Source organism: Furipterus horrens, unplaced genomic scaffold, assembly GCF_987537825.1.
Source record: "Furipterus horrens unplaced genomic scaffold, mFurHor1.1.pri manual_scaffold_11, whole genome shotgun sequence".
Classification (NCBI taxonomy): Eukaryota; Metazoa; Chordata; class Mammalia; order Chiroptera; family Furipteridae; genus Furipterus; species Furipterus horrens.
This window is the reverse complement of record NW_028327181.1, coordinates 58,608,395-58,626,042: the sequence shown is the minus strand read 5'-3', so window position 1 is coordinate 58,626,042 and position 17,648 is coordinate 58,608,395. Positions and strand designations below refer to the sequence as shown.

The 17,648-nt window shown below is 57.3% G+C and overlaps 1 protein-coding gene across 1 annotated transcript; it reads right to left on the bottom strand.

The window, feature by feature from the left end:
• Positions 1 to 1,286: 1,286 nt before the first annotated feature.
• MNT (MAX network transcriptional repressor) lies at positions 1,287 to 17,073 on the bottom strand. Its single transcript, XM_090291779.1, has 6 exons — positions 16,570 to 17,073; positions 10,630 to 11,191; positions 10,003 to 10,044; positions 9,757 to 9,868; positions 4,926 to 5,118; positions 1,287 to 4,755 (listed from the first exon to the last, which is right to left on the bottom strand). Exons 1-6 carry the CDS (start codon positions 16,640 to 16,642, stop codon positions 3,998 to 4,000), a joined length of 1,740 nt encoding a protein of 579 aa, XP_090147905.1. The 5' UTR covers positions 16,643 to 17,073; the 3' UTR covers positions 1,287 to 3,997.
• Between the last annotated feature and the right edge of the window lie 575 nt (positions 17,074 to 17,648).

Below are 17,648 nucleotides of genomic sequence, written 5' to 3'. Positions count from 1 at the left end.
CTCTTGCAGGCTCCAGCTAAACTGGGGGTTGGGGAGGGGGTCTGTCCTTTGGGTGCAGAGAGGGAGTTTCTGCCTACCCTTACGATATAGTGGTAGCTCTCAGATGATACTGGGTCATCACGACCAGGGGCAGTCTTCATCTTTGTCCCCAGTGCCGGGCACAGTGACACTGAGTGGCCGCTCAGGAAATACTAAGGAAATATTAAGCCTAACATTGGCTGGTCGGCCTTCCCCGAATTGAAGGCACCCATCTCTCCCTGGAGCTACCAGCAGAGGGAGCCAGTGTCTCACAAGTGAAAGGGGCTGCTGGAATTGTGGGGCAATGGGGAGGGACGCTGGGTCTGGCCTTTTGAGGATGGCTTTTCTTCACAGAATGGAACCGCGAGTAGTGGCCACCACTCCCTTCCCAGAAAGAGAAACTAAGTCAGGTCTGCTGGCTGAGGCTGGGAGTGGGGCAGGTGTCAGGGTGTTAGGAAAGGCGGGATGAGGCCCAGCTGATTGCTCTCTAGCCTCCCGTGTATTCCTGAGACAGGCTGCCAAAGGCTGGTTTCCCCTAAACTGGGGGAGAAGATGCAGTTATGGGGACAAAGGCTTTACAGAACCTGGTTTGCAGGCCCAGCTTAGAACATGCCTTTGATCTCTTCCTCTTCTTGTTCCTTTCCCTGAAAGGACAGCTTTGTGGACTTCCCAGTCGACCCATCCTAACCTCTACCCCATGAACGCATCCCCTCAGGTCTCTCATCTCTGTGCACAGATCCTCCATCTTTCCCATTGGAACTTTCTTGAGTTCAAGATCCCCCAATTCTACAACAGGCCCCAGAGCAGGGTGTCACTGCTCAGAAAGAACTCTGCACCAAGCTGAGGTCTCACTGAAGCTTCACAAGGTCCTAGGCTAGCTGTGTGACTAACAAGTCACGTAGCCGCCTCAAACCTGTTTCCTCTTCTGCCAGGGGGCCAGTTCTTGGCTTATTTACTTCACTGTTACAAAGTAAGGCAGTTTGTAAAAATGGTTTGAGGAAGTATTGCAGAAGCATAGGGACAGACAGAACTGTAGTTCTCAGAGCCTGTTGAAGACTCACCACTGGGATCAGGACTGAAGGTCCCTAATCTTTTCCTATAACTGACCAGCACAGAAGCTGCTTGAGGACTACCTGTCCCCCCCCACCTCCCCCCAGAACATCAAGCAGGAAAACTAAAGGCTGCTTCTTGCTGGAGTTCTTTCCCTGAAGGTTTCTGCCTCCTTTTGCAACAAAAGGACCCAGATGCTGCAGGCTGGCAGCTCCATCTCAGGTTTCAGTGCAAGTTTATTTCAATTTTATATTTTATTCCAGGCAAGTGCTTATACATGGATAGTATTCATGTCTCAACACCTAGTCTTGGAGCATGAACAGCCACTAGAATACAGTTCAATAGTAAAAATACAATATGTACAAAAGTAGGGTTTTTGTAGTTTTTTTCCCACACAGCAGATGTATCCAAACACATAAAAATCTCTACAGTCTGGGGTCACTACAATTTATATTTCAGGAAACGGAGACACAGTGACCGAGTCCTCACTGTAAACAAGGGCCACCTCTTTGGGGCTGGGGGTGGGACCCTGGGATGGGGGAGAAGCAGCTGTTCCTGGAGAGCAGGGGTTGCGGTGGCCCCTCCGTTTCCCTCCAGGCATCCCCTGCCCTTCTTTGGCCCCCCAGGGAACCAACCTCCCCCTCTCCCCGAGGTAAAGATTCCCAGCCAGTGAGCCACTCAGAACATCAAAGTAAAACACGCATGAGAGGTAAGATGTGTGTGCGCGTGCGCGCGCCCCCCCAGGCTGGAAGGACTGGGGGTGGGGGGACAGGGGCAGGCGGTCCCACAGGGTGAGGATAGATGTGTCCCGATAGCTCTCACAGGGGTGATGCCCAAAGGGCTGGGCAGCGGCCACCCTCTCGGGCACACAGCGTCACAGCATTCACAAACAACAAAAACGACAGCAACAACACCCATCGTCACCAATCTGGACATAGTCATTCGGCACTAGATTCAGAGCCCCCGCTGCGGGGGGCGGGGAGGGGCACGGGCAGCGGGCGGATGAGGTATCTGTGCGGGCCCGAGGGCCGACTCGCTGACACACGCTGTAACTGAACCGGCCTCAGGACGCAGGGACGTGAGGAGAGCCGAGGGGCGGTTCACCAGTTTCTGACTGTTCCCTGGGCGCCAAACCTGCCCTGTTCTTCCCACTGTAATCGCACCCGGAGGAGTGGAACTGGCTCCCCAGACAACCAGGGTGGTGGCGGCTGCTGCAGGTGCAGGAAGGCAGCAAGCTGGCGAGGTGGGAGGCTACGAGGGGCGGGGCGGGGCGGGGCTCCCAGCTGGAGGCCTCTAAGGCATCTGAAAGGCCTTCCCTTGCCCCACCCTCAGGAGAGACAGGAGAGGAAAAGCCCCCTGGGAGGTCCCCAGGACCAGAAGGAACTGAAAGCCTGTTCTTAGGCATGTGTCTATTCAAGACCCCTGCTGGGGCGCCTCCAGAGGACCCTGGGCCTCAACACTGACCCCACCCCACCCCGTCAGTGCAAACTTCACACCTCGGGACAGTCTTCCTCCCCTTACACTGGAAGGCCACTGGTGAGTGTCCAGGTGAGGAGCCAAGTGTGCATGGTGAGTCACTGTCTGACACAAGGCCACTTGTAATAAATGCCACATAGAAGCCATCTGCCAAGGCAGAGGCAGGGAAAATGGCATGTTCTACACACCCACTCCCCTTGCTCCTTTCTGCCCCAAGCTCAGCCCCGTCCTTGGCCCAGTTAAGGACAGACCTTTCCTCAGAGGAAGGCAGTGGCATACAGCCGCCCCCACGGGGGGTTGGGTGAGTATACTCAATAAAGCCCACTGGAGAAAGGGAGTCACAGGAGATGACGCTGTTGGGGCAGAAGCAGCAGCCCTACAAGTCTGGCCCTGCTCCTCTACAGGTCCCGGGGCCTGTTTGGGAAAGCGTTTGGATTTTAACTTCCTGATTGTCTCAACAGTGTGGCTTCAGACTCCTGGAACTCAGACCAGAGGCTGGTCCATGTGTCCCAAGTGGCACCGCAAACACCCATCCTCCAGGGGAGTGCAGAGCCCTGAGCACAAGCCAGGGAATCAGGGCAGTGAATGCCTCCTGGAAGCCAAAAGCGACGCCCAGGCATGGGAACAGGGGTCCAGAACAGCTCAGTCCAGAGCTGAGGGGGTGGGGGCGAATGATGGGTTCAGCCAAACCCTTCCTTTCCCACCCCACCCTCAGCCTGCCCTCTAGAGGTCAGGAGCCCAGTAGTAAGGGTTGAGAGGCTTAGAAGCCTGGCAACAGCTTGGGTTTGGCTTATGGTGGGTAGAGAATCATCTTAGTTTCTGCTGTAAGGAATCACAGTGACTGCAACTGGGTAGGGGAGCCTCAGGCTGGGGCATCCACCCATCTTGGTAGGACTCCAGACCAGCCAATTCCTAGGACCTGTCACATGTACTCAGAGCAGGGCCCACAGTGGCCCCCAACTTTCTGGGCCTCAGTTCAGCTCCCCACCCCCTTCCTCTCCAAAGGCCTGGGAAGAGGAGGCTGAGGCTCTAGAGGGGAGGGCCCAGACTGTCAGCCACATCACCAGATGAGCAATAGCAGCAGCAGCAGCAGAGGAAGGCGGGGCAGGGGTGGGGAGGGTCAGAGAACACGACGCCCACATTGAACTGGTTTCAGGGAACAGGATGGGAAGGCAGGACTGGCACCAGGCCGACAGGCAGCATGTCCACCAGAGCACGTCTCATCACTTTATCAAGTCCTCGTGCAGCAGGCTAACCCCTGCCCTGTGCCCAGCTCCCTGGGGGGAGGGGAGGCCCTCCCTCCCCTGGCTCAGAGTCTCTGCACCCCCTTCCCCTGGGCCTGGGAGTGGGGGTGGGTGGGATGGGCCTGGCTGGAATGTGTGGAGCTGGTGGGAGAGTACGGGGACAGGACCCCCTCCATGCCCCCACTGGGGGTCTCCAAGTGGCCTCATCCTCAAGCCAGCTTGAGTGTGCTGACCGGGAAGGAGGGCATGGTGACCATGGTCACAGGATTGAGCACTGTCTGGCCCACCAGCTGGGGGTGGTGCACCACCTGAGCCCCGACGGCTGGCTTTGCCATAACGGTGGTGGGGGGCCCCAGCCCAGCTGTGCCATTCACTTGCTGGTGTGAGAGGGTGTGGGCAATGTGGCTCACTGCCACGGGCTGGCTCACTGCCACAGGCTGTGGGTACAGGGGAAGCTGGGACCCAAGGTGGGCCACGTGGTTAAGGGTGGCAGGGTGCACTGTGATGTGGCCAATGGGGGGTGTGGCAGGTGCCAGCTGCACAGCAGGGCTGGGGGCTGAGGGGGCAATGTGGGCTATGTGCTTGCCACCCGGGCCCTGGAGAACGTGGTTCACAGTCTGGATGACTGAGGCGTGGGTGGTGGCTGTGTGGGCGATGACTGTGGAGCCTCCCCCAGCCGCAGCCACCAAGTGGGCTGGAGCGGGCACCAGCGTCTGGGCAGGGGTAGCTGGTGGGGGGGGAGGGGCTGGCAGAGGTGTCTTCTGCTGTGGCGGAGGTTGCTGCCCAGGGAGGTGGGCAGGAGACAAAGCCACAGGCTGGGAGTGGGTGTGTGGGTGTGGAGGAGGAGGCGCAGGGGCGGTGCTGGGCGGCGGCTTCGGCAGCTCCACGTGGGGGCGATGGCTCAGCTTAGAGAGGCCCAGGCCTGCCTGGTCCTCTTCCATATCCTCGTCTATGTTGTCCTCACCCTCTGTGGGGGGACATGAGGACAGGGATAGGTCAGAAGGGCTTGGGAACAAAAGGCTTGAGAAACAGATGCCCCTGGGGGTCTGTGGATATTATGGGGCTGGGGCAGGGGGCATCTCTCCCAGCAGGCAAAGGCCTGGCCAGGAAGTCCTGCGGTTGAGGGGCTGGGCTCACCAGAGGCAGTAGAGGTGGAAGCCTGGTCGTCCTCAGGCTGGCCTGTCTGCCGAAGCACTCGGTCAATCTCTAGCACATCCATCCACTGGCTCAGCTCGTGTTTGAGCTCTGCCAGTCGCTGCTGTGTAGCGATCTTCTCCCGCGCCAGCCGCTCCATCTCATGCTCGTATTCCTTCTCCTTCCTCTTAAGGGACTGGAGAGCAGGGTAAGGAAAAGCAGGACACTCTGAGCAGCACCCTCAGTACCTCAAACATCCCCCCCCCCCCCCCCCCGAGAGCCTTGCTTCCAAATCACCTGGTGCACAGGGACCAGGGGACCCAGGCTGACGGGGGCTGCTGGAGACCACACCTGCCTCCTGGGCCATGGCTCTGCCCAGTGAGGCCCCGTGTCAAGGGGAATGTGGGCTCTCTAAAAGGTGCCGTTGACAGAAAGCACAGACCGAGCTCTGTCCTGAGGGGCTTTCTCTCGCCCCATCCTCCTGGCAGCACCTCCCTCCATTCTGCTGACCACACAAGGTAGAACAGATTTCACGGGTATTGCCCAAGGCCTATACCACCCTCCATGCCATTGTGTCACTCACTAATGCCACAAGCTACCCTCCTTGGAACCCATTCCTCAAATGACACCAAATTGTTCAGCCCTTCTCTCTTCCTCACCATTCATTAGTCTCCTTCAGTGTCCTTGAGGATGACCCACAAGACTTTGTAACCTGCCTCCCCCCCATCTCCCTGACCTGCCTCCATCTGGCCCCCAGCAGTTGCTGGCTCTGTACCTCCTCTCCGATCTCCTGGGTTACTCCCTGCAGTGCCCACCTGTGACTCGTCCCCAGAGCCTTTATTTTCACACTGCCTGCAGCCTTCAGACTCCCTAGGCTGCTGAACAATCCCAAGGCCTGGAATGTGCTCCTTCTTTAACACCTGTATCTGAGTTTCAATGACCAATGAGAAATGGCTCTTCGGGTGCTAGACAGCACCACTGACTGGAGTGAGGGCCCCTGGATTGGCTACTGCCTTTCATCACAGGTTCCAGGTTGCTCCAGACCCCAAGAAGCTGATGCCACCCACTTCACTAAGAACACCAGGGGGAGCTCCCTTACACATGGTGCCATCACTCCCTCAAGTTCCTCAGGGCCACGGGCGACCTTGTGCCCCTTAGGGCTGACCCCTCACAAAAGGACTGGACACCCTGCCTCCCAGACTGTGGCACTGCTCCCCTATCAGAAGGGTCGCCAGTTTCCCTTTGCATGCGGCTAAACAGCAGCAGCTCTATAGTGCCAACTCATGCCCTATTTCTCAGCTCCCTTTCACCCCCAAAGTCTCACCAGTCTTCCATGACCTCCTGACCCTGACACTATTAAACCAACCCAAGGTTCACAGGCCTCCCTGCTGCCAGCTTCTCCTCGGCCCAGGCATGTCACGACTGCTGGATCAACCAGATGACGCAGACAATCCAGCCCTGCTGCCTCCTGGGTCTCCTGCCTGCAATGCTCCTGAGCTTCTGGCTTCCAAGGTTTGCCAGTCATGCCCAGGTGCATAGCCCACTGGCCCTTCATAGACCAAATTCACCAGCTTTGTCTTAGTTCGCCTCTCCCAACCCTGTGTATCCAGCTTCTCACACATGGGTTCTCCCTTCGCACCCCTCTCCATCTTACCAGCTCATGCTCCAAGAGCAGATTAGGGCACGCACCTCCTCCGCTGTCCTTTCCTACCCCACGCCCTCACCAGTACATCCTCCTGGCCTCTGTCACACACCTGAGCATTTAATGAAACGGTCAGGTTGTATTTAATCAGACAACAGCTCACATCACAAAATACTTCATGTTTTGTTTTCCACCTCAATACACACTGTACTTTTCAACCCTATGAGAGATGGCAAGGACTCTTCTATAGTTAGCTTATAGCCTGTGATTCCATCAGTGGCCAGGACAGAACTATGTACAATATCTCACTCAGCCCCAGGGGCAGAATCTGTGAGGACTTGAGTGTATTAGTTTCCATCTCTATCTAGTCTCTCTTCATCACAGTCACGTCATTGGAGTTGAGTTTTCCCGATTCCATCTGCTGCGGGCAGTTTTGTAGCAGCCTCTCCTGACTGTTCACCTGACCCTCTTGGGCATGGCAATGCCTTCAACTCCACACACCAACTAGGCCCAACTTCCCCACACTCACTCCTATCGCCCCTAACTCCTTACATTTCTGACCTCACCAGTAAGATACCTCAAACCATTAGGGCCTGCAACACAAAACCCAGATACAGCAGTGTTCTATAGTAGTCTGAAATCTGGTAGCTTTATACTTCGGTTGCCAGTCCTAGGCCATACACACCCCCTCTATCATCTTTGAGATTTATCTATTTCTCCCCATATTTCTGCCAGAAATATCCCTCCCCTTACCCACACACACCTGTCTGGCTTCTCAACCCAAGAGGCCAGTACTAGACAAGACATCAGATGAGGCAACATCAATGACAGGGCCCTAAGTGAATCAACCTTCACTTCAACCTGGCTGCTGGGGGCAGGAAATGGCCATCCTGAACTCTAAGTGCTAGCTGGGAAGGCTGACTTCTGGCTCAGGGAAGAACATCAGGGGCCCAAATCTCTTCATACCTAGAGCAGTTCTCCACAAGCCTAGGGGCTCCTGGAAAGTCTTCCCAGGGTCTAACTTTAGTCCACATTGTAAACCCATTCTCTAAGACTACCTGGATGTGTGGTTTGGTACCTACCTACTTCTCTTCCTGTCTCTGTCCACTTAACTGTGGCTTTCTTCAAATCCTTTACCAACTCCAAGCCACTCTGCGTATGGCTGGGGCTTCAGTCTTCCCACAGCTTACTGCCTCAGCACACAACCAAAGGCCTCAGTCTACACGCCTTACATGGTCTTTCCAATACTTTCTTTTGACTCCCATCTAGTGCCCTGCTGTCCCCCCATCTCTTTATGGCAACCATCCTGACCATCTTTAACTTCCAAAAAATGCACTCCGCTTCCTCCTGCTAGTGAAATTTTGGCCACTGTTGTGCTATCTGCCCTCTACTTTGCCTAAGGCACCCTGAGACCTTCAAGTCTCAACTCAAATGATCTGACCTCAGCAACTTCTTTAACTCCCCAGAACAAATCCTACAATCTCTGCCCCTATTAAGATTTGGGTATTATCTGTCACAAAACCAAACCTATGAGGACAGAGACCCACTTTTATTTTCAAACCCACACATCATGCAAGCAAGACTGCCCTAAGCAGTGTCTATAATCAGGAACCTTCCCATTTCTCAGTAAGTGCCAAGTTAATATTTATAGAGGGCCAATCCTAACATGCCGTGATGAAGATACTATTCTTTTTCCTATTTAGCATCACCACAGTACAGGAGAAGAAACTGGTATTCACAGAAATGTCACAGAAAATTGGAACTGTTGTAACAATATAATCAATAAAAACATTTAAAAAAAAAAAAAAGAAATGTCACAGCATTTGGACAGGGATTTGCTCCCAGGCCGTATGACTGAAAGACAACTTACTCTCAAACCCAAATTCCGCAAAATACAGCCCAGAAATAATCCTCCCAAGACGGCCCTAAACCAAGGCCAGGCCTCTCCCCCTCCCCCTCCCCGGCCTTTCCGAACGCAGGCGACGCCCCGCCCCTCCAGAGGCACGAGCGCAACCACGCGGACCGGCTTTGCTGCGTCATCCACCGCCAGCTGGACCCTCCCTCTGCGCTCTAGGAGCCCCGCCCCCCTCCCAGCCCCACCAATCCGTGGCCCCAACCCCGCCCCTCTCGGGTTCTGGGAAGCGCGCCAGCCCCGCCCCCTCTGCCAGAGGGCGGGCGGAAGGGCGAGGGTTTGCAGGAGGCTGCCGACAGGGAGCAGTCGCAAAGCAATGCCTCCACCCTTCGACGAGTCAGGGAACGGTTACCTCAGGGCTGTGACCCCGCAGTCTAGGGGAGGGGTGGTGCCTGCCGCTGGCTCATGGCCCCAGCCTCCAAGCTTCTCGAGCTCTCCTACAGGAAGACCCGAGGCTCCTCCGCCCCCGCCCTGCGTGAGCTGGAAGCCCTAGGCCCCTCCCACTCCGCTAACGGCTCCCTTCCTACTCTGTCTCCGCTGCAGCCGTGCGTGGCGGCCCGCCCCACCCCCACAGCCTCCTTCCTGGCACTAGGAACCTCAGGCCGGTTTCCAGGGAAACCGAAACTCGGGCCGTCATGGCAACAGTCCTTTCTGGCGGGCGACCCCCCCCAACCCCCGTATTGCAGAGGCGAGCCAATGCCCAAGGGGAAGGGCCATGAGGGCCCCTTGTAAAGGAGAGCGTAATTTTTAAAGGTTCAGTGTAACAGAAGCCATTTATCACCCAGTCAGACCGCCGCATTTCCCCTACTCCCTGGTTTAACAGGTCGTGGTATCTAAATGAACTGGAGATCTTAATCCCGGGGTGAAAGTGGGGGGCTTCACCAGCGCTCCGCAGAGTGGAAAGAGCCACGCCCCGTGGACCCCACCCACGAGCCTCAGGCAGATCAGCCCACGGTAATGCGGGGCAGGGTGGAGGCGTGGGGCCGCTGCACGCCCTTCTCACCCGTGGTGCACTAAGTGTCAGGCAGTAGAGCGGGGACAGGCACCAGGTTAGACACAGCTGCCGGAGCAGAGAGCAGCGCCGCCACCGCCCTCCCTGTGCGCACCGTCCTCCCGCCCCCTCCCGGGCGGGGAGCCCCGCTGACGTCAGCCGGCCATGTGCTCAGCGCCCGCGTGGAGGCAGGCGGGGCCGCAGCGTTAGCCGGGAGGAAGCTGGCTCGCCGCTGCTGCCAGCACTGCCGAAGCCCGCCTCCACTCGGCTAGGCCTCCCTCCCCCATACCTGGATGTACCGCAGCGCGGTCCGCAGCACGCTCAGATTCGAGGTCTTCTTGTCGTCCACGTTGGGGATATTACGCTTCAGTGTCTCAAAGCATTCCTTCAAATGGGCCCTCCTGAGGAGAGGAGGAGGTCGAGCATTGCTGGTCAGCCAGCGCGGGAGCGCAGGGGCGGGGGGGGGGGGGGTCGGGGCGCGGTAAGGCCCAAGGAGAGCTTCGGGGACCAAGCTCACAAATGCACGCGCACACACCTGTTCTTCTCCAATTTGTTGTGGACTTCTCTGGTTCCAATCCTGCAACCCAAACAGGAGGCTCAGGGAGGAAGACCCGATTAGGTGGCCTTCCTGCCCCCACCCCTCAAATGCCACAGGCTTTTTCTTCTGGACTTATCTCTATAAAAGCAGCAAGGGGAGATGTTCCGCCCTGTGCTCTGGTGCATTCCCCTACTGCGGGGAACGTGTATGCTCATAATTCACAACCCCTTTAACCCTCCATGCCGCCTCTCCACCTCTGAGACAGAAGGGCTCCTAGGACTCAAAGAAACAGCCAGTTGACCCCAGCCCTCTCAACCAAGAGGCCCATAATACAACACTCTTCCCAAAGGCCTATGAATGCTAACAGCCCCAACCTTGGAAGCGATCAGAGAACACAGAAGCCTGAGAACAGAGGGCAATAGCCATTCCCCACTCCTGGGATGGGGATGGGCATGGGCACAATGAGAATGTGTCCAAAAAAGGAGGGCACTTTGGGGTTGGAGAGGTGGGGAGGGCATAATTTTAAAGGGCTACATCGGAAGGGTACTTCCTCTTGCTCACACAGCCCAGGGGTGGGCAGTTCTCTCCATCCCACCAGCCCCAACTCTGCCACACCTCACTCACCCCCCAGGCCTCTTCTTCTGTTCGCTGGATTTGACTTCTTCAGCTGGTGCCAACTTCAGGGCCCCAAGAGTGGGTGGGGGTGGCTGCTGGGGGGCCAGCTGGGGCTGGACTCCAGGGTGCGGTGCTATGGTCAGGATGGGTGTAGGAAGGGGCTGCAAAGGCTTGGGGCTGCCGGTGGGTTTGGAGTCTGGCAGCAGGGGAGTAGGGGTGGGCACCTGTGGCCTGGTGGGCAAGGGAGCAGACTCCTTAATGCTGAGTCCGGGGGTGCTAACCAGGGCTGGCTGGCGAGGTGCCAAGGGGAGAGGCTGGGCTGCAGGGGGCAGTGGTGGGGGCGGGGGCAGAGGTTGAGGGGAGCTGGTCACTACTGGAATAGGAATGACAGTCAGTGGGGTGGGGGTGGCAAGTGATGGTGGAGGTGCTGGTGGGGGTGCTGGTGGCGACAGAGGCAGGGGTGGTGCCTCGATGCGGGGTTCTTCCACAGGCAGGGCATGGGCCAGCCTGGCCAGACTGCTGGCCTTCTTCTGCTCCTGCTCCCGCTCCAAGCGAAGCCGCTCCTGCTCCTCTACACAGACAGAACACAAGGGATGTCTCAGCAAGGCCAACAGCCCTGGGCCCCAGCTTCACCTGTCCTCTGACCATAACCCATCCTCTTACCCTGTCCCAGTCAGGGCTCAGTGACACCTCTGCTCAGACTGAGATGCCACAAATACCCATGCAAACCCAGCTAGGCTCTGGGCTAAATGCTGGGGGCACAGCAGCAAACAAATGAAACAAACCCATCCCTGCCTTTGGGGAAATCAAGGCCTGAAGGGTGCGGGGAGGGACAAGTAACGGGATAATAATCCAGGCTAGGAGAGAAGACAGGCCTTGGTGGAGCGGGAGCTGTCAGGATGTTGGCGATCTAGCCACCTAAAGGTTAAAGTTAGGCAGCTGATGAGCAAGGGTCAGGAGCAAAAGGGTGATAGATGAGGTGGGCAGAGGCCAGTCCATGATGATGGACAGATGATAGATTCTGGGGAAGACCTTCAACAATATTTACCAAGTACCTTCTAGAAGGCAGGCAGTGCCTTAATTTCACAGATTGAGATAAATTAGCTCAGAGAGGCAAAATGATTTGTTGAGGGTCACAGGACAAGTCACAGGTAAAATGGGTAGACCCTGCCTTATCTCTTTGACACAGGGTGGATGCCGAATACTTACTATGTCAACATATGCTCACCAGGTGTCTACACACACACACACACACACCTGGCTCCTCACAAAAGCCCCCACCACAGGTAGGACAGGAACATCACCTTCAGCTCACATGAGGAAACTAGGCCCAGGTCCCAGGTCACCTAGACTAGGTCCTAGTGCCTCTGTTTTTCTCAGGGACCACACAAAACATACTTGGTCCTTCTCTGCCCTTTGTCATGCTAGAACTCATTTCCCCCAAGTCACCCCACCACCACCACCACAAACTAGAAAGGTACAAGGCGGGCAGAAAGGAGGGGCGGACTTTTTAAAACAGAGAGTGACCAAGGCAATGAGCTCAGGCAGCCTTGCACCATTAGTCCAGCATCTCTGCTGAAAGAAAGCCCTGCAGGAAAGGAAGCCCTGCTCAGCAGCTGCCTGAGAACAGGGGAAGGGGATCAGCCCCTCTTGCTCCAGAGACCCCACTGTATTGCCACCATGCCCAACTTGGGGACCCCACCATTCTGGTTCCCTGGCTTCAGGGCTGGACCAGGGCCCTGGGGAGTGACTGCAGCCCCCAGGCCAGGTAGCAGGCTGGTCAACCTGCCCTCCCTCCTGCCCTGGATTCGCCACACTGCTGACTAACCCAGCTGACAGCATGGACACGCCCCAAACAGGCCACCCCACAAGGGGTGGGGCCGAGGGATGAGGTTGGCTAAGCGCCCCCCTTCAGCAGAAGGGCATCAACTCCCACCAGTCTGTTGGGCTCAGGGGTCCAAGAAACCCTGTTAGTTAAGGGCCCTTTGGCCAATCAACAACTTGAGTTAGCCAGGCCTGCTCAGAGCCCCTCCCTCCCGCAGAGAGGAGGCAAAGGAGGAAGTAGAGGGGGCCCTGGGGCCGGACTCTCTGAGGGGAAGCACTCAGTGGTTTCCCAGCAGCCAGAGCTCAGGGGCTGGACAGGTCAGCACGGGCCTCTTCCCCTCCTCCATATTCCCCTGCCCTTCAGGAAGGGGAGCTGCCAGGCCAGAGCAGGCCTACTCCAACGAGGGGAGGCCTTTCCAGCCAGTACTGACTTATGTTACAGCCCCAAAGTAAACCAGCCCTCTGAGCCAGCTTCCCACAGACCACACTGGGAAAGAAACCCGCTGAGTTCCAGCTATGGAGCCCTTCTCAGGTCCAGCCCTGGACATTCCTAGTCCACTTCCCTTCCCCTCTCTTTTCCTCCCCCCTCCCCACCATCAGGATAAAGCCCTGGAACTCAAGGGCCCAACACAGTCCCCACCTCCATTCCTTTGAGTCAGGACCCAAACTTTTACTGGCCTTGGGTCAACTGTTCCTTCCACACTCAAGCAGGGGGAGAGACAAGGCTCCAAACTCCCAGGACTGGTGCCCTGGGAACTCAGATTGAAGGTAAACCTCATATTCCCCATAGTTTAAAGTAACTCCAAAACTTGTCCAGGAGATGGCAACATCCTCACCTGCCCTCTCTCTTCCAGACCCAGGCAGGTACACCTCACAGGTGCAGAAAAAGGACCCAGGTGAAAGGCCAAAGTCTATCACACCTGAATCAGCATGAAAAAGCTTAACTGGTGGTGAAGAACAGGGACAGCCCAAGTCAGACCCAGTCCACCATAGTGTCCTGCCTCCTCCCTGCCAGCGCTGACTCAATCCCAACCCAGCAAGTACCCTCTCCCAGTGCACCGCAGAGGAAAAGACAAAGTGGGAGAAGCAAGCTGGCAGTCAGTCTCTCAGGAGCATATGGGTTTAGGCTCTTTAAAATAACTGTCTGCTGCAGCATGGGTGCACTCCCTTCTCACTCCCACATACGCGCACACACACACACTGGTACCTTTCCTGGGCTCTGCTCCATCACCCCCCCCCGGGGGGGGATATTTAGCATGACCCCTCTGGGGTGATCCAGGGGCTCAGTAGGCACAGGGCTGGGCCTGGGACATCCACACCAGGTGGCCCCAAATGTTCATTCTACCCTTGTGCATGCTAACAGGCAGCTTGGCACAGAGGCAACCTAGGGTGCAACTTAGGACAGAAGCCAGCCAGCTCCCTCTAATCAAGGTAGAAGAGGGGGTCCCAATGGAGCCACCTCCATGAATGCTGGAAATGATCAGGCACTCCTGCTGACCACCAGGATGGCCTTGCCCTTCCCTCTGCTCTCACAGGCACAGACATCCTCAGGTTCATCATGTGAGCAAACTGACTGCTCTAGGTCAGGAAACTGACCCAAGAGCCTCCCTTTTCAGAACTGCTCATCAGGTACATAACCCGAGATGGTAGTTCTGGTCAGCAGGTTCCCATTCTTCCCATCCCCAGTCGGAGGACAGACCCTCAGGGAGGAAAAATGAATTCTGGAGATTAAATTGCCATGGCCAGATCTAGCTATCTGTACTGGAGCATTTGGTGTAGATGTGGCTTTCCAGCACCCATCTATCCCCTAAGAACCCTGCCCCACCAACAAGCTGTGACAGGCCTCAGCTCAGCTCCCTGCCCCCAGTTCTCACCACCTAGGGAGAGGGTAGGGCTCTGCAACTCCTTAGAAGAGAGCCATTCTCAGGTTTCCTCAATGTTGCACATATCATCCCTGTGCTTCTTTCTGGTCAGCTGTGGACTTATTTTGGAAAAGGGCAGACAGAAGACAGTGGGGGTCTTCTCCTTTTCCCCATATGGCCGGCTAGACTGCAGGTAAAGTAAAGGTGAAATGTTTTTTTAGGACAAGGTCAGGGTCATTCTTGTTCACCTCTTGCACAGTGCCTGATACACAATGGGGACACAATAGGTATTCCTGACTTGTGTTGATGATGGCAGCTGGTGACTCAGTCTCTCCAAATCTTGTGCATGCTCCTCCCCCTGCCGCTGGGCACGCAGGAGTTCTTGGTCACTGCCAGCACTATCCACCTCCCAACCCAGCTCTGGACCCCAAAGACAAGGGGGAGGGGCAGTGTGCTGAGGTCTCAGCCCATCAATTTTGAAAAACCCAAGCATCTCAATCTCACATATATCGAGTGACTCTTGACCTTGAAAGGCCAGTCGACCCAAGTAGGCCAGCGGACCGCCGCTGCCCTGCCCCTGGTCCGCTGCGATTTCCCCCCACCCCTGCCGCGGCTGTTGACAGGCGCGCGCGCACGCAAACACACACACACACAAAACACACTACTACCTCCTGCATGACTCATCATTGAAGCAACAATAGGCAGAGAGAAAGGAAAGGAGGGCGAAGCGAAATCTCCACCACAACCAACCAGGCTGAAGGGTTAGGAGGGGGTGGGTTGGAGAGGGCAGGAGTCCCGGATACTGGACACACACACACCGACTGATGCAGCGCTGAGACCCTGGCAGCAGTACAGAAAACGGAGGTCTGTACCCCAGTCCCTATTTATGCCGCACCCTGAAACTGGGGACCATCAACAAGGGAGAGTGGGGATAGGAAGCATCCGAAATCTTCATCTCCCCCCTGTCGAGGGAGCTCCTAAGTTTGCCCCGTCTTAGCCCGGCTCATTCCACACTGTGGTCGGGGATTTTGCCAGGAGGTCCTGGTGAGAACGTTTTGGGGTCAGTGGGAATATGTGAGTTCTAAATATCCTGTTGCTCTGCAATTCTGAGGATTTCCCTCTCCCCATGATTAAAAACAGGAGGTTTGGGCGAGAAACGACAGGTGAGCTCGCTCCTCCTTTACAGGGTAAAGGCTCCCTCGGAGAGATGCCCAGAGCCCAAAGCCAGAGCCCAAGGGGGCGCAAGGCCCCTCGCCAGCCCCGCCCAGGCCCCGCCTTCGGCCGAGCGCGAGGCAGCGAGAAGGGGCCGGACCGCGCCATCCCTAGCGGGAGTGTCCCCCGTGCACGTGGTCGGGGGCGGGGCCAATCACGTCACCACCCGGTGTAACCAACGGGCTTGGTACGCAGACACACGCAACATTCCAGCCGAGAGCGGGTATGGAACGCGAAGACACGCCACATTCTTCATCGGCTAAAGTGGGGCACAGAAAGGGGGGGGCTCAGGGGCTGCCCCCGGCGACCCGCAGTATGTTTTTCAAACACCTAATCAGCCCGCTCTCATCCAAACCCCTGACGCGGGGCCCAGCCCAAGTCCTGGGAGGCGGGGTCAGGCGGGGCTGGCCAGGATCATAAGACACGCGATGTCATTTCATTCTGCAAAGGCCGCCTCCGCCCCAAGTGGCGCGTAGATCTGCCGCGAGCGCCCCCCACACCCTCCCCATAGGGCCAGGGAAGCCGGGGAGTTGCTCCGCGTAGAGTAATTCATACCCTCAACTCCGTTACACACACGCCCACTCGTGTGCACTCTACACACGCTCGTGTACACGTCCGTTCACCCGCTCTCGAGGATCCCATCACACATCCCCCGTGCACACACGCACGCACACGCGGTTCTGCCACCCCTACGCAACACCATTGCTCACCCCACCCCACTCCCGGCTCACACATCTTAAGAGCTACCGAGGGTGCCGCTGACCCACGCGAAAGAAGCCCCCACGAAAGGTGCACAAGGGGTGGCAGGCAGCTGCGGCGGCGCTCAAGGGAGCCGGGTCCCTTGCTGCATGTTAATGAAGTCATTAATTAATTTCACTGCCCATAACACTCCTCCCTCCCCGGGCAGCAGCTCTTGCGCCAAGCCTTACGCTGCCCGGCTTAGCGGGCCGCCCGGGAGGAGGTCTAGCCCGCGGTTTCGGCATGGGTTCGGGGACTGGGGTCGCTCGCCTCCCCTTTCCCGGTGCCCCAGGGGTTCAGCCCGGCCGCTCACCACGTGCTCTCTGTTGTTGCTGCGCTTGCCATTCCAGGAAGCGGGCCGCCTCCAGTAGCGTCTCTATGCTCATCGCGCCGAGAGCTGCCGGGGGCGCGCCGGGGCCGAGACTGCGGCCCGCGAGCCAGGCACAGGACAGGCTGGCGGGCAAGCTGGAGGGAGGGATCACCTCCGGGGGGCGACAGGGCTGGGCGGCGCAGCGCACTCCGCAAGGAAGAACGGGGGAGCACCGGGAGAAAAATCAATGTCTCCCAAAATTTTGCAAAATATAATTTGCAAATTTAAAATAATTTGATGCAAAAAAAAAAGGCGGCACGGCCTCCCTCCTTCCCCTCCCTCTCTTCCTTCCTTCTAATGCCTCCCACCCCGCGGCCCCCAGGAGTCCCGCCGACAAGAAAAGGCTTTGCAACAAGATGGCGAGGAGGCACCGACACACACAACAAGAGAAGGAGCCGCGCTGCTCCCGGCCGCCGCCCCCGCTACTACACCGGGGCCGCAGCCAAAGCCCGGACCGGAGCCCCCACCCGCAGGGCCGCGGCGTCTCACGGAAGGAGGGGCGGGGTCGTGAGCAAGCTGTCCCGCCCACTGCACACACATACGCGCGCGCGCGCGCGCACATACACCCACACACACACACACAAAACACAGCAAGAGCACACGTGGTCTGGGTGGGGGTTGGAGAGGCTCGAACCGGGTTCGCGCCCTTCATTTCCGCTTCCCGCTTCTCCCCGCCCCGACTGTGTCCCACAAGTTGAGCAAAGGCTGCGTGTTTGGGTCATTCACAACGAAATTTGTCCTGCTGGAAGGAAGGAAGGGTGGAAAAATTCAACACAAGTTAGCTCAAACAAGGACATTCTAGGTCAGGGAAACACTTGGATGGTAGAGACCAGCCTGATCCCTGAGTTTCCCCTCCCTACCCACACGTGACCTAATTCCTGCAACCACCCGGCCGTCGCAATTCCCCCGGGGATCCACCCCTGGGCGGAGCTGTCAGCAAGAGGCCGCTAGAGAACAAGCAGAGGGAGCGGAGTAGCGATCCGATTCCACGTTTTGTCTCCATTCCTCCCCCCGCAGTACGT

What these genes read in the sequence shown, in the direction of transcription:
- MNT (XM_090291779.1), bottom strand. Translation starts at nt 16,642, where the DNA reads ATGAGCATAGAGACGCTACTGGAGGCGGCCCGCTTCCTGGAATGGCAA. An exon ending in CAGAAGAAGAGGCCTGGGGG is followed by an intron (nt 10,045 to 10,629) that starts GTGAGTGAGGTG and finishes TTTGGGTTGCAG; the next exon opens with GATTGGAACCAGAGAAGTCC. An exon ending in CCGCGCTGCGGTACATCCAG is followed by an intron (nt 5,119 to 9,756) that starts GTATGGGGGAGG and finishes CCTGCTCTCCAG; the next exon opens with TCCCTTAAGAGGAAGGAGAA.